Source organism: Chelonia mydas, chromosome 5, assembly GCF_015237465.2.
Source record: "Chelonia mydas isolate rCheMyd1 chromosome 5, rCheMyd1.pri.v2, whole genome shotgun sequence".
In the NCBI taxonomy this organism is placed as follows: Eukaryota; Metazoa; Chordata; order Testudines; family Cheloniidae; genus Chelonia; species Chelonia mydas.
Genome location: NC_051245.2, coordinates 121,354,080 through 121,369,173, shown reverse-complemented (window position 1 = coordinate 121,369,173; position 15,094 = coordinate 121,354,080). Strand labels below are relative to the sequence as shown.

The 15,094-nt window shown below is 52.1% G+C and overlaps 2 protein-coding genes and 1 pseudogene across 4 annotated transcripts in view; all 3 read right to left on the bottom strand.

Annotated features, from left to right (window-relative positions):
• The window catches only part of LOC119566723, a 16,085-nt pseudogene extending 1,087 nt beyond the window's left edge, over positions 1-14,998 (bottom strand).
• LOC119566724 (perilipin-3-like) overlaps positions 1-15,094 on the bottom strand; it is a 57,721-nt gene that overhangs the window by 42,590 nt on the left and 37 nt on the right. The window lies entirely within an intron of this gene.
• The window catches only part of LOC119566718 (perilipin-3-like), a 50,241-nt gene continuing 44,577 nt past the window's right edge, over positions 9,431-15,094 (bottom strand). Inside the window, exons 6-8 of the mRNA XM_043547478.1 lie at positions 10,612-10,802; positions 10,284-10,397; positions 9,431-10,183 (exon numbers count right to left, since the gene is read on the bottom strand). Coding sequence (XP_043403413.1) covers positions 9,815-10,183; positions 10,284-10,397; positions 10,612-10,802 — 674 coding nt within the window. The 3' untranslated portion in view covers positions 9,431-9,814. The remainder of the gene's footprint in view (positions 10,184-10,283; positions 10,398-10,611; positions 10,803-15,094) is intronic.

Here is a 15,094-nt window from a genome sequence, read left to right as displayed (position 1 = left end):
AAACAAAACCAATCAGGTTCTTAAAAGAAGAATTTTAGATTAAAGAAAAGGAAAAGAATCACATCAGTAAAATCAGGATGGTAAATACCTTACAGAGTAATCAGATTCAAAACACGGAGAATCCCTCGTCAAAGCATTAATACACATTCCCTCCAGCACAGCATATTTTACAAGGCATTAAACAAAAGAAAATCTAGCACATTATCTAGCGAGCTTACTTACTAACTTAACAGTAGTTGTAAGGCTGCATTCCTGATCTGTTCCCAGCAAAAGCATCACACAGACAGACCAAACCCTTTGTTCCCCCGGCCCCCACTCCAGATTTGAAGGAATCTTGTCCCCTCCTTGGCCATTTTGAGTCAGGTGCCAGTGGGGTTACCTTAGCTTCTTAGCCCTTCACAGGTGAAAGGATTTTACCTCTGGCCAGGAGGATTTTGTAGCACTCTATACAGAAAGGTGGTTACCCTTTCCTTTATATTTATGACACACCCGACAGATGTGGAGAGTTGGCTGGAGCAACGGCTATTAGAACGAGAAGGAGGAGAATACCTTTGCGGAGTCTGGTTCCTCCTGCCCTTCCAACTTCCCCCTGCAGCACTGGAGCCACATCTGGTACAGACGGTCCTGGCCATTGTGAAGCTTCTGATCTATGGCCTGCTTGGCATGGTTGATCTGCAGGAGGAGAGGGCAGTTAGCTGGGAAGAGCAGGAGGCAGCTGGCCAGGGAAGCTCTCCCACAGCTAGGTGTGGGCAGCAGGCAGGCAGCACTACTGCAGCACTGAGCACTGGAAGCTGCAGAGACCTTGACCCACAGCAGCTACAGGGCAGGGGAGAGGGGTTGTGTTCCTACCAGGTCAATGGTTTGCTGGAGCTGGGAGAGGGCCTCCAGGGTGCGCTGCCTGGCTTGTCTCATCTTGCCCAGGGCGTGCTGGTAGGCTCGCTGGCGCAGCGTGCTCGAAAGGGAACCCAGACGCACGTAGTAACTCCGCTGCTCTGCAGGAGCCTCTCCAGGCCCCTCAACGGGAGTTGTGGCAAGCTCAGCTGGAAGGGGTCAGTTGGCAGCAGTGGTGCAAGTACTGACCAGGTATGCGCACCATTAGACATTTATTGCTGGTATGACGTACTGGAAAGACTTCGGTATCCACTGAAAACTGCAGGGCTCTCAGGAATCGTAGTAGGAAAGGAGCAGAACGCTGGCACCTCCTCCGGTGCGGCTGTACGCCCCCAGCTGCCCCCCACCCAGCCCTTCCATGTAGTTGCATCTCCTGTCTGGGGTCTGTAGAGCCCCCCACACAAGGCAGGGTGGGGTCGTTTGGGGGGAGTCACATGTGGGGGTCATGTGCCCCCCACTTTTGGGTCCCTCCTATGAGTCGCCGTACTGGTAAGAGTTAAAATCTACTTGCACCACCAGTTGGCAGGGCCAGGATACAAGGCAGGGATGCGTTCAGCCCTCCCAAAGCTTGTGACCGATGGAAACTTTCCCAGGGCACGTTTGGATGCCCTGCAGCACCGACCAGTAAGGCAGCGGGAGCTGCACAGGGAGCAGTGTCAGAGCCATCAGACAGGCTAGCAGAGGGCCCAGCATGAAGGAACAAGGGAGGGCTAGTAGCCAAGCTAAGTTGCAAGGGAGCCCGAGAGGAGAGGTGGCTCTTTTGGCAGATCAGCTGTGGACACTGAGTCCAAGCCACCCCAAGACACCAGGGTCACATTGGTTTGTATTCAGCAGAGGGTTCTTACCGAGCTCCTCCTCTGTCATGGGGAGGTAGTGGTCCACCAGCTGCTCAGATTTCCCCAATGCTGTCTATGCCACTCGCAGCCATCTGCCCCATGCTGGAGCCATCACTGTGCTCATGCTGCTGGTCACAGCGGATTTGGTCACCTCCACGCTCTCCTTGACAGCCCCTTGGGCAACGCCCACCATGCTGGTCACTGCATCCTTGGCCTCAGTGACCGTGCTGCAGACTGCATCCTTGGCACCCACCATTGTGGCATGCACAAGGTCTTGGGCATCCAAAGCCACCTAGAGGAAAAGGGGTCAGAAGAGAGGTCACGGAACACCTAGCGGAAGTGAAGGGCCCACAGCCTCATCCTGCTCCAGGACCAGCCGTGACACTCGTGTGGTTACCTTCTCCATCGGCTGCTGCGGGATGGGCAGCTGCTCCTCCGGTCTGTCCAGACCCCGACAGGCATATTCATTGGCTGCTGCAACTGTAACCACCACAGAACTCGTTCCCTTAATTCCTTCATGTGCACAGATCTCGTGGGGCTGCTAATCCGTGTACATTGGAGGACTGGTGTTCCTAAGCAAGTGTCCCCAGGTACTGATGGGAAAGCCAAGGAAGAGGGGTTGGGCAAGTTGCCCAAGGCTATGGAGCCAGTCTGGGTCAGCGCCAGGTTTAGCACTCAGGAGATCCGGCTGCCAGTCATCTGTTCATCCACCCCCAGCTTCTCCTAGAGGGTTTCAGGAGTCTCCAGTGCCTGCAATGGGCTCAGATCCTTTTAGCATTGGAGCTGCTTCTTGTACCCTCTAGCAGGTATTGCTCCATGGCATTAGGTGCCATACACAGTGCATGTGGCTGTTTGGTACTGGGCCAGCCACGCACACCAGGGATTGTGGCTGGGCACTGCCTGCCTCTAGGCTGGCCCAGCTCCCCGCTGGTACCTGAGCAAGAGTCCCCAACAGCAGCTGCTGCAACCGTCAGAGCCGCTCCGCACAAGGCCAATGCCTTGGCCAGATCACGTCTAGGAGCTGGCCGAGTTGAGGGGAGCAGGAGAAGGGAGTCTGTGGATTCTGTTTGCTGCCAGTTGGAGGCCGAATTCAGTAGTGGGCCTAGAGCCACTGTAGGCTGAGCCTGCCCCCCGACCCACCTCCCCCGCCACACACACAGGAGCATTCCTGCCTCCCTTCCCTTACTCACGCTGTGGCTCCAGCTGGTCCAGGATGGGCCGTGCCCGGTGATGGCAGCAGAGGTGATGGCCCTCACCCCTGTCTCTGCCACCTCACAGACCGCTTTGATGGCTGGGTGGGTCTCTTTGGTGGCAGCGTAGCTGGCAGAGGCCATCTCACAGGCAGAGCTGACCAAGGGCAGGCCAGCCACCCTGTCCCCTGCAGTCTGAGGGAGGGAAAGAGGAGTCAGCTGAGGAAGAGCTCCTGGTTCAAGGTGCCCCTCCTGTCTCTTTCCCTCTGCAACTACTGATTCTGTAGGAGACGGTCCCAGAGCTAGGCAGTCTCCTGTCCTGTCAGCAGGGGTTCAGTGGCCTGCCTGTGACATTAGTTACACACCCAGAAGCCTGGTCCCATTGGAACAGCTGCCAATATTCAGCAAGGTCTCAGGAACACCATTTCCATCCTGGCACGCCCACCAACAAAACAGAACTGTGTCACGATCTCGTTCCATCAGTGAGAGCAGGAATGGAGAGACCTTTGTCTTTCCAAGTGCAGTCTCTCTCGATCAGGAGCCATGTCTCGGTCCAGCACCCGGTACAGTGCCCCCACTGGGCATTGAATCAACGGGATTTGCCGGTGTTCTAATGCAGACCGCATTCACATGGTCACCGTGCTGGTGCTCCTCCCGGATTCAGGAGGCACTTGTGGGGAGTGACTACGGCACTCTGAGAACTAGAACTTGGAGCATTAGCTAGTGTTGTGGTTACAAGTCCCTGTCTCCAGCAGTGGAGACATTCAAGCTAGAACAGCCCTTCCAGCTGCCAAGCACACCTTCCTCCCCAGGAGGGACCCACCTGTTGCTCCTCTGCCTGGATCTCCACCTGTGGTTCATTTTCCTTAGCAGACATGGTGGAGTGAGATGTCCCTGCAAGACCCAAAAAGGAATATTGAGTGGCTACAGCAGGACACAGCGAAATCAGTGTTGTGTAGGAACATGAGGAGAGTTGCTCCCGGTCCATTTTCTCTAAGAGCCAGACCAGGTTGTCCCCTCTAGTAAGTCTCTCTCTACAGAGAACAAGCCAGGGCCTTAAATCTTTGATCTAAGGCAGGCTCAGAGACAGCCAGTTCCTCAAGCCCAGGGATGCACTTGTAATCCACACACCTTCTGGGTATGTTCTTCTGTCCCATCTCATGGCACCAGGACCAGTTAGAGAGACAGAGATTAACGCATTGGCTCGACAGTCTTAGCTAAGAGCCTTATGGCTTTTAGCTCATGCAGTAGAGGCTCATGCATTTAGCTCCAGAGGTCCCAGATTTGATCCTGCCGATCACCAGGGTCTGTCAGTGTTACACACTCCCAAAGCTTCTCCTCAGACTTCTAGATCCAAGAATACCTCCCAAGGGGAGCACCAGGACACCTGCACAGCTCATCAGAGGCACCCTCCTAGTTTAGTCTTTTCCCAGATAGTACCGGGGATAATTCCATTTATCCCAGAGTACAATCACTGACAGAAGTTATCCTGCTGAAGGTAGTAGGCATTGACTACACACACAGAACACTGAATTGAGAAGGTACCACTGGGGAGCCTTCAGGGAACTCTTGAGCGAGTAGTGTCGGAGTCTCCCTGGATACTGAATACATAGGAGATGATCATAATGGTCCCTTCTGACCTTAATATCTGAATCTATGTAGGAGATGCCCACTATGGCAGGCTGGTTATTTTAAAGCCAATTTAGCTGGTAAAATACAAATATTTTCTATTGTCAGTTAAAGACTGGTGTGGTAAAGAACCAGATTCCAGTTCATGTAAATTGACACCATCACCCATGGAGGCCAGAGTGAGACCACTAACTAGAAAGCTAGGGCCAGGAAGCATTTCCCTTATGGGAAGGCACCAGGCCTGTTTTCTTTTAGTGTTTCCTGCATTATCTGTTTCAGATACATATTGGTTACCCAGCACTCCAGTCTCAGCTGGATCAGCCACCTCAGTCAAGTGTTTCCACATGCAGATCATTAGGACAAGCCAGAACTCAGACCACAGCCAGAAGTCCCAACCCCATTCCTGAGTGGGAACAGCATAGCTTTGCTCAGGTGGAGAGGTGAGTGGAGAGTTTTCATACTCCAGGCTCTAATTTAGTTCTCCTTGTTAAATAATCTGTTCTCCTCTAGGGAAGCCTCCATCTCCTTGAACATACCATGAATCCAGGCCTCCCAGTCTGGAAGGCAGATAGATAGTTTCCTTCCCTGGACTGTTTACTCAGAAGACTCAACTAAAAATGTTTACACAAGTACAGCTATCAAGTATTGAAAGTAGCTAAGAGCTTCTGATCATTCAAACCTAGTCTCCACTGGCCGTCAGGCAAGACATTCGTCACACTCACACTCTGTGTAAGAAAAGAGCCACCATCTAAACACCCCCAGAACCTAAGACATAGCTTAACCACACATCTTACCAAACTACTAATCCTTCACCAATACTCAGACCTCCTCCAGGTCTCAGCCATTATATTCCTGTGATGATGTCATCATGGGGCTGGACACACTTGACAGACAGCTCAGGAGACCAATCACACAGCTGCATTCTCAACTTTGCCCAGTGAGGGCTGTGAGCCCCTGAAAAGTTCCAGGGTTTCAGAGTTGCCAGTCTTGGTTGGATGTATTCCTGGAAGTCTCATCACATGACAATCTTTAATTAAAGATTAATCTTTAATTCCTGGAGAGTTCAGGACAATCCTGGAGGCCTGGAAACCTAGTTTCAGATTATGAGCTGTTTGGGGCAGGCCTTTTACTTTGTGTTAAGACAGTACCTAGCACGATGGGATTCCAGTTTGATTTGGCTTCGAAATGCTATAGTAATACACATAATAAGAATGCTTCATATTCTCAGAGTACTCCAGTTGTTCTCTCTGAAGAGCGCCTTTACGCTCCATTTCCCTGGTAAGATTTTCAGTGTAGAAGGTTTTTTGTCAGTAAAACCATCTAAGAGAGGAGAGTGCTGATAGCTGTTGTATTATTTTGCTTTCTTGCCCACTCCAGAAGAGGCTGGGGCAGTTATTCTGGCCCAGCTGGTACAAGTTGCTTCCTCAGTTCATTTATAGCTTTCCCGTTAGTTGACTTGACCAGGGAAGAGAACGTGGCACAGATTTTTAAAGGTATTTAGCTATTGCTCCTCTCAGCATTGCAAGGCCTAAGTGACTTAGGCCCAGAACCGCAAAGAGAGTTAGGTTGCCCCACACTGGGCAATAAGGGGTTAAAGACTGAGTGCAGTTAGCAGTTCCAATATAAGTTTCAGTTCGATACGTGGAACCCCCAGGGTCAGGGGGAATCAGGGGAGCATTTGGAAAATGACGGGGATGACACAGCCACAGGGAAGTACTAAGTGGGGAGACAAGCTCAGGGCAAAGTTTGGGGGGGGTGTCAGTTATAGCCACTATGCTCGGCTCTGCCCTCTCCCCATTATCATTCCTGGCCTAGTTACTCCACCTTCAAGGCCCTTCCCAGCCAGAGTGACAGCAGATCACACCATGTATAACTTCTTCCCATAATCTCCCCATCACCCTTCACACAGGGAGTAAAATTAAAGCAGGGAGTGCAAATGCCTGGAGCAGCTGAGCAGAGTGACAGTGGCCTGGGGCTAAGGCAGGTGCTCACCTCACTCCTTTAAAGCAAGCCTAGATGTTCATACCCATGTGTCTGTCTCACAGAGGGATGTGAGTGGGCCTCCATCCAGAGACATCTTCAGCTTCAGTGGCTGCAAGGGCCAGAGTGGGGCAGTTTTAGGCCCTGATTCTACAATGAGCCCTGCACAAACCAGCCCCTGCATTTACTCAGACCTCAGTAACTTCAACAGGCAGTTGGGAAGAGTAGCTGAGTTCCAGAGCTCTGCACAGCAAGTATCCCAGCACAGAGAGACCATTGCATGCTCAGGGCTTAGAACCACCTTCCCAGCCATAGCCCTCCCACACAGGCAGCCAGCAGAAGAAGCAAGCCCAACCACATTCAGAGCACACTACAAGTCTTCCTACCTGGGATCTACAGCTACAATCACTAATTATCCAGAGGGTGCCACCCAGGAGAGAAAGCCAGCTGGGGTTAGGAAGCATCTCTTTCCTTTTCCCATTCCTCCTTTTAATATTCAGACCATTGGGGTGTAGCTGGTGTGATCTCTTTGCTCACACCTTGGATCCTCCAACAGGCCTTTGGATTAAACACTCGAGCCCATTGGTTTGGGGTTTGCTGAAATAACTCACTGCTCCTTGTGCAATAAATACTGCATCTGGTGTGTTAGTCAGTTACTGCATTTGCTTTACATAAGTTAAGACTGGCCCCGCAACATTTTCAATGAGGTTTCTTAGGTCTGACACTGGCTTGGGGATGTGCTAGAACCGCTCCTTCTCTACGGAAAGATTAGCTGCAGGGGCTGCACTCAGGAAACGTAGGCTGCAACATTCTTCATGGTGTAAAGAAAATCCAGCTCCCACTTCTATCCAAGTTTGAAGCTAATATTGGTTGATGTGAAATCCACTCATTGACATCACATTTTTATTAGACTTGGACTAAAGAGGAAAGAGCTTCACTGGGCTTGAACACAGGAGTCACATTAGCTTACCAGCACTCCTGAAGTCTGCACTTACTCTTCCATATCCCTAGAAGGAGCAGGCTAGGACCTTTACTCACCCCAGCAGGGCTCCACCGAGCTAGTGTGTTGGAGGGGCCTCTGTTAATCCAGAACACAGCAGGGTATGTGACACACTTCCAGTTACAAGGCAAATTAGCCTCAGTGATCGCTCCCTGTCAATTAGGGAATTTCTGACTTTTCTGCAGAAAAGAACCTAGAAGTTACACTGGACAAGAAACTGGCTATGAGTCAACAGTGTGCCCTTGCTGCCAAGATGGCCAATGACATTTTGGGCTGTGTAAATAGGGGCATAGCCAGCAGATCAATGGATGTGATTGTTCCCCTCTATTCGACATTGGTGAGGCCTCATCTGGAGTACTGTGTCCAGTTTTGAGCCCCACACTACAAAAAGGATGTGAAAAAATTGGAAAGTGTCCAGCAAAAATGATTAGGGGGACTGTACCACATGACTTATGAGGAGAGGCTGAGGGAACGGGAATGGTTTAGTCTGCGGAAGAGAGAATGAGGGGGGATTTGATAGCTGCTTTCAACTACCTGAAAGGTGGTTCCAAAGAGGATAGATCTAGACTGTTCTCAGTGGTAGCAGAGGACAGAACAAGGAGTAATGGTCTCAAGTTGCAGTGGGGGAGGTTTAGGCTGGATATTAGGAAAAACTTTTTCACTAGGAGGGTGGTGAAGCACTGGAATGGGTTACCTAGGAAGGTGGTGGAATCTTCTTCCTTTGAAGTTTTTAAGGACAGGCTAGACAAAGCCCTGGCTGGGATGATTTAGTTGGGAATAGGTCCTTCTTTGAGCAGGGCATGGACTAGATTACCTCCCGAGGTCCCTTCCAAGCCCCATATTCTAGGAGTCTATGAAGAGCTTTGTAGCTCCAGTCCACTGGAGTACAAGACAGGCCCTGTCCAATGAGATCAGGCGTAACCAGCCATGGGAGCTGCTTACATCACCACTTTGGTTACTAGTCTCCATCCTTGAGAGCAACACACCATTCCTGGTCATGGTGCTGCTGCAGTACTGAACCCGAGAGACATTTCCTTGCCTGAAGCTTTTTAATAGCTCAAGCCTGAGTTAGGATAAGCAACAGTGATGGAGCTGCCTAGATGACACTACCACTTGTGACTTCAAGGCTAGACACAAGCTCTCAGGAAAATGCATTACAAGCCCAGTACTGCTCCTATTATGGATCTCCCACAACCCTGAGCCACGTGCCTGTAGTGTTATTGGCCTGGCTAGGTTTACACTAGGCAGTAGGAAAGGTTAGGCAGGTGCTTGGCTAATAGCAGGGAGGAAGGACACAGGCTGGCTGATGTCCATGCTTCAACAAGACTATCTGCTGCTCTCTCTTGCAGCTGGTCTCCCTGTGGTGTGTGTTTTGTTAAGTCCCAGTTGCCTGGAGTTGTCAATTCACCATCTCTTCTCCTAGACACTTCCAACCTGTTCAGCTTCTTACACTGGGCTTGAGGCAAGGCCTGCCAGTCTCCCACCACTGTATGTGACCCTTTTAACTTTGCTCATTTCCATTGAGACTTTTCTCAAGTAGAAGGAGGCAACAGCCCCTTGAGAATACTCATCTGGCTTCCAGTGGGTAGCAAGGCAACATTACACACTCTGAGACCAACTAACAGAGGGAAAGACCCAGGTTGCTGAGATAGCGCACCTTTGGCCTTGAGAGGAAAGAGGGTATGTGGAGAACTGAGAACCTAGTAATGGTAGAGTGTCAAATGGATGCACCTGAAGAGATGCCTTCACCCAGGAGACAAGCTCAGCCATTCTGGAGCCCTGCCTGATAAAAAGTGGGTGGAGGGGGTGTGTGTGTGGGGGGGGGAAGAGGGCTGGGGTCACCTATACAGTATATGTTTGTACAGAGCATGAGCCAGGGAGGAATCAATTTAAGCAGACAGGAATTTGAATGCAGTTGAGGTTTATTGTTGCTATAAACCGTAGTCTTACACATTACAAAGAGCTAGGAAAAATATCAAGCTGAGGAGCACTTCCTATGTACAGTGGAAGACAGCTGTATGTCAGTTACAATCCATGTTCTGAGAGAAGCAGACTAGCCCTGCAAGGGATGCAGTCCTGCATGACTAGTGATGCCACCCTGTAACGGTAATAAATGGTTCTGGGGAAGTGTGCCTGGGAAAGGACATTTAGGTTCTTTAATTCTGCAGAAGGAAGAGCTGACCTCAGTCCACCATCTGCCAAAGCAGAACTGCGGCCTCAGCAAGGAGACCCCACACTAGCTATGCAGGCAATTCAGCTGGATTCCTTCCAGCAGCAGGGGGAACCCTTCAGGCCTCCACCTTCTTTCCTTCCTCCACCAGCCCATCAGGACATGGTGGGGAGTCTCCAGCGGGAGTGAAGGGTCCCACGATCCAGTCCAGGGGAATGTTCTGTGTCACGTATTCCAGCAGCTCATCCAGGGACTCCTGGACCTTGGTCACCATCTCCCGACTCCGGGCAAGGGCACTGCTGGACAGATCCTGGAAACAGCCAGCACTGGAGAAGGAGGCCTGGAGCTCTTGTATACTGCTTGAGACCTGCTGGGCCTTGTCCTGGATAGTGCTGGGAAGGCCCTGGATGCTGCCCAGGAGAGTAAGGCAGGTGGTTTTCAGTTGCTGGGTGAGGCTCTGGGACGTGGCTAGAGCCTGAGCTTCAACCTGCTGGAAGGACAAAGAGACTGGAGTATCTGCAAGTTTCCCCTGCAGATGGGGGGAGTTCACTGGAGCAAGGCTGTGAGGGCAAGAAGGAGGAGAATACCTTTGCGGAGTCTGGTTCCTCCTGCCCTTCCAACTTCCCCCTGCAGCACTGGAGCCACATCTGGTACAGACGGTCCTGGCCATTGTGAAGCTTCTGATCTACGGCCTGCTTGATCTGCAGGAGGAGAGGGCAGTTAGCTGGGAAGAGCAGGAGGCGGCTGGCCAGGGAAGCTCTCCCGCAGCTAGGTGTGGGCAGCAGGCAGGCAGCACTACTGCAGCGACACAGCTGGGCCCAGGAACAAACAGTGCCAATGGCACTGACCACGGGAGGCTGCAGAGACCGTGACCCACAGCAGCTACAGGGCAGGGGAGAGGGGTCGTGTTCCTACCAGGTCAATGATTTGCTGGAGCTGGGAGAGGGCCTGCAGGGTGCTCTGCCTGGCTTGTCTCATCTTGCCCAGGGCGTGCTGGTAGGCTCGCTGGCGCAGCGTGCTCGACAGGGAACCCAGACGCACGTAGTAACTCCGCTGCTCTGCGGGAGCCTCTCCAGGCCCCTCAACGGGAGTTGTGGCAAGCTCAGCTGGAAGGGGGAAGGGGTCAGTTGGCAGCAGTGGTGCAAGTAAGGCAGTAAGGTCAGGTATGCCGCACCATTAAGACATTTGTTGCTGGTATGACGTACTGGAATGACATTTGGTATCCACTGAAAACTGCAGGGCTCTCAGGAACCGCAGCAGCAAAAGTAGCAGAACCCTGGCACCTCCTCCCGTGTGGCTGTACTGCCCCCAGCTGGCCCCCCACCAGCCCTTCCACATAGTTGCATCTCCTGTCTGGAGTCTGTAGACCCCCCTGCACAAGGCAGGGTGTGGTTGTTTGGGGGGAGTCATGTGCCCCCCCTGCCCTTTTGGATCCCTCCCAATAGTCGCTGTACTGGTAAGAGTTAAATCTACTTGCACCACCGGTTGGCAGGGCCAGGATACAAAGCGTTGGGCAGGATACAAAGGGATGCGTTCAGCCCTCCCAAAGCTTGTGACCGATGGAATCTTTCCCAGGGCACCTTTGGATGCCCTGCAGCACCGACCAGTAAGGCAGCGGGGAGCTGCACAAGGAGCAGCGTCAGAGCCATCAGACAGGGCGAGCACAGGGCCCAGCATGAAGGAACTAAGGGAGCGCTAGTAGCCAAGCTAGGTTGAAAGCTAGCCTGAAGGAGAGGTGGCTCTTTTGGCAGCTCAGCTGTGAGGACTCTGAACAGCTGTGAGTCCAAGCCGCACCCCAAGACACCAGGGTCACATTGGTTTGTATTCAGCAGAGGGGTTCTTACCGAGCTCCTCTCTGTCATGGGGAGGTAGTCCACCAGCTGCTCAGATTTCCCCAGTGCTGTCTCTATGCCACTCGCAGCCATCTGCCCCATGCTGGAGCCCATCACTGTGCTCATGCTGCTGGTCACGGCGGATTTGGTCACTCCACGCTCTCCTGGACAGCCCCTTGGGCCATGCTCCACCATGCTGGTCACTGCATCCTTGGCCTCAGTGACCGTGCTGCAGACGCATCCTTGGCACCCACCATTGTGGCACGCACAGGTCTTGGGCATCCAAAGCCACCTAGAGGAAAAGGGGTCAGAAGAGAGGTCACTGAACACCTAGCGGAAGTGAAGGGCCCACAGCCTCATCCTGCTCCAGGACCAGCCGTGACACTCGTGTGGTTACCTTCTCCATCGGCTGCTGCGGGATGGGCAGCTGCTCCTCCGGTCTGTCCAGACCCCGACAGGCATATTCATTGGCTGCTGCAACTGTAACCACCACAGAACTCGTTCCCTTAATTCCTTCATGTGCACAGATCTCGTGGGGCTGCTAATCTGTACATTGGAGGACTGGTGTTCCTAAGCAAGTGTCCCCAGGTTACTGATGGGAAAGCCAAGGAAGAGGGGTTGGGCAAGTTGCCAAGGCTATGGAGCCAGTCTGGGTCAGCGCAGGTTTAGCACTCAGGAGATCCGTGCCAGTCATCTGTTCATCACCCCCAGCTTCTCCTAGAGGGTTTCAGGAGTCTCCAGTGCCTGCAATGGGCTCAGATCCTTTTAGCATTGGAGCTGCTTCCTGTGCCCTCTAGCAGGTATTGCTCCATGGCATTAGGTGCCATACACAGTGTATGTGGCTGTGTGGAACTGGGCCAGCGCACACCAGGGATTGTGCCTGGGCACTGCCTGCCTCTAGGCTGGCCCAGCTCAGCCCAGTACCTGAGCAAGAGTCCCCAACAGCAGCTGCTGCAGCCGTCAGAGCCCTGCTGGACAAGGACAATGCCTTGGCCAGATACCTCTAGGAGCTAGCCGAGTTCAGGGGAGCAGGAGAAGGGAGTCCGTGGATTCTGTTTGCTGCCAGTTGGAGGCTGAGTTCAGTAGTGGGCCTAGAGCCACTGTAGGCTGAGCCTGCCCCCAGACCCACCTCCCCCTCCACACACACAGTGTTCCTGCCTCCCTTCCCTTACTCACGCTGTGGCTCCAGCTGGGCCAGGATGGGCTGTGCCCCGTGATGGCAGCAGAGGTGATGGCCCTCACCCCTCTCTGCCACCTCACAGACCGCTTTGATGGCTGGGTGGGTCTCTTTGGTGGCAGCATAGCTGGCAGAGGCCATCTCACAGGCAGAGCTGACCAAGGGCAGGCCACCACCCTGTCCACTGCAGTCTGTGGGAGGGAAAGAGGAGTCAGCTGGGGAAGAGCTCCTGGCTTGTCAAGGTGCCCCTCCTGTCTCTTTCCCTCTGCAACTACTGATTCTGTAGGAGACTGCCCAGCTCTGAGGACCGTCTCCTGTTCCTTCAGCTGGGTTTCAGTGGCCTGCCTGTGACATGAGTTACAGACCCAGAAGCCTGGTCCCATTGGAACAGCTGCCAATATTCAGCAAGGTCTCAGGAATGCTGTTTCCATCCTGGCACGCCCACCAACAAAACAGAACTGTGTCACGATCTCGTTCCGTCAGCGAGAACAGGAATGGAGAGACCTTTTGTCTTTCCAAGTGCAGTCTCTCTCGATCAGGAACCATGTCTCGGTCCAGCACCGGTACAATGCCCCACTGGGCATTGCAATCAACGGGATTTCCCGGTGTTCTAGTGCAGACAGCATTCACAGGGTCACCAGTGCTCCTCCCGGATTCAGGAGGCACTTGTGGGGAGTGACTACGGCACTCTGAGAACTAGAACTTGGAGCATTAGCTAGTGTTGTGGTTACAAGTCCCTGTCTCCAGCAGTGGAGACCCTCAAGCTAGAACAGCCCTTCCAGCTGCTAAGCACACCTTCCTCCCCAGGAGGGACCCACCTGTTGCTCCTCTACCTAGATCTCCACCTGTGGTTCATTTTCCTTAGCAGACATGGTGGAGTGAGATGTCCCTGCAAGACCCAAAAAGGAATATTGAGTGGCTACAGCAGGAAACAATGAAATCCATGTTGTGTAGGAACACCAGGAGAGCTGCTCCCGGTCTGTTTTGTCTAAGAGCCAGACCAGGTTGTCCCCCTGTAGTAAGTCTCTCTGTACAGAGAACAGACCAGGGCCTTAAACCTTTGATCTAAGGCAGGCTCAGAGACAGCCAGTTCCTCAAGCCCAGGGATGCACTTGTAATCCACACACCTTCTGGGTATGTTCTTCTGTCCCATCTTGGCACCAGAACCAGTTAGAGAGACAGAGATTAACGCATCGGCTTACAGTCTTAGCTAAGAGCCTTATGGCTTTTAGCTCATGCAGGATGGCTGATGCATTTAGCTCCAGAGGTCCCAGTTTTGATCCTGCCCATCACCAGGGTCTGTCGGTGTTCACACTCCCAAAGCTTCTCCTTAGACTTCTAGCCCAACAACGCCTCCCAAGAGAGCACCAGGACACCTGCACAGCTCTCAGAGGCACCCTCCTAGTTTAGTCTTTCCCAGATAGTACCAGGGCTAATTCCATGTATCCAGAGTACAATCACTGACAGAAGTTATCCTGCTGAAGGTAGAAGACATTGACTACACACACAGAACACTGAATTGAGAAGGTACCACTGGGGAGCCTCAGGACCTCTAGTGAGTAGTGTCGGAGTCTCCCTGGATACAATTACATAGGAGATGATCATAATGGTCCCTTCTGACCTTAATATCTATGAGTCTACATAGGAGATGCCCACTATGGCAGGCTGGTTATTTTAAAGCCAATTTAGCTGGTAAAACACAAATATTTTCTATTGTCAGTTAAAGACTGGTCTGGTAAAGAAACAGATTCCAGTTCAGGTAAATTGACACCTTCACCCTAGAGGCGAGAGTGGGACCACTAACGAAAGCTAGAGCCTTTTAAGGAAGGCACCAGGCCTGCTTTCCTTTAGTGTTTCCTGCATTATCTGTTTCAAGTATATATTGGTTACCAGCACTCCAGTCTCAGCTGAATCAGCCACCTCAGTCAAATGTTTCCACCTATAGATCATTAGGACAAGCAGAACTCAGACCACAGCCAGAAGTCCCAATCCCCATCCTGAGTGGGAACAGCATAACTAGCTCATGTAGAGAGGTGAGTGGAGAGTTTTTCCCATAGTCCAGGCTCTAATTTAGTTCTCCTTGTTAAATAGTCTATTTTCCTCTAGGGAAGCCTCCATCTCCTAGAACATACCATTAATCCAGGCCTCCCAGTTTGGAAGGCAGATAGTTTCCTTCCCTGGACTGTTTGCTCAGAAGACTCAACTCAAAATGCTTTACACAAGTACAGCTACCAAGAACTGAAAGTAGCTAAGAGTTTCTGATCATTCAATCCCTGCCACTACTAGCCATCAGGCAAGACATTGGGTCACACTCTGTATAAGAAAAGCACCCATCTAAACACATGCAGAACCTAGGAACCAGAGACATAACACAAAGGTTAACCACACA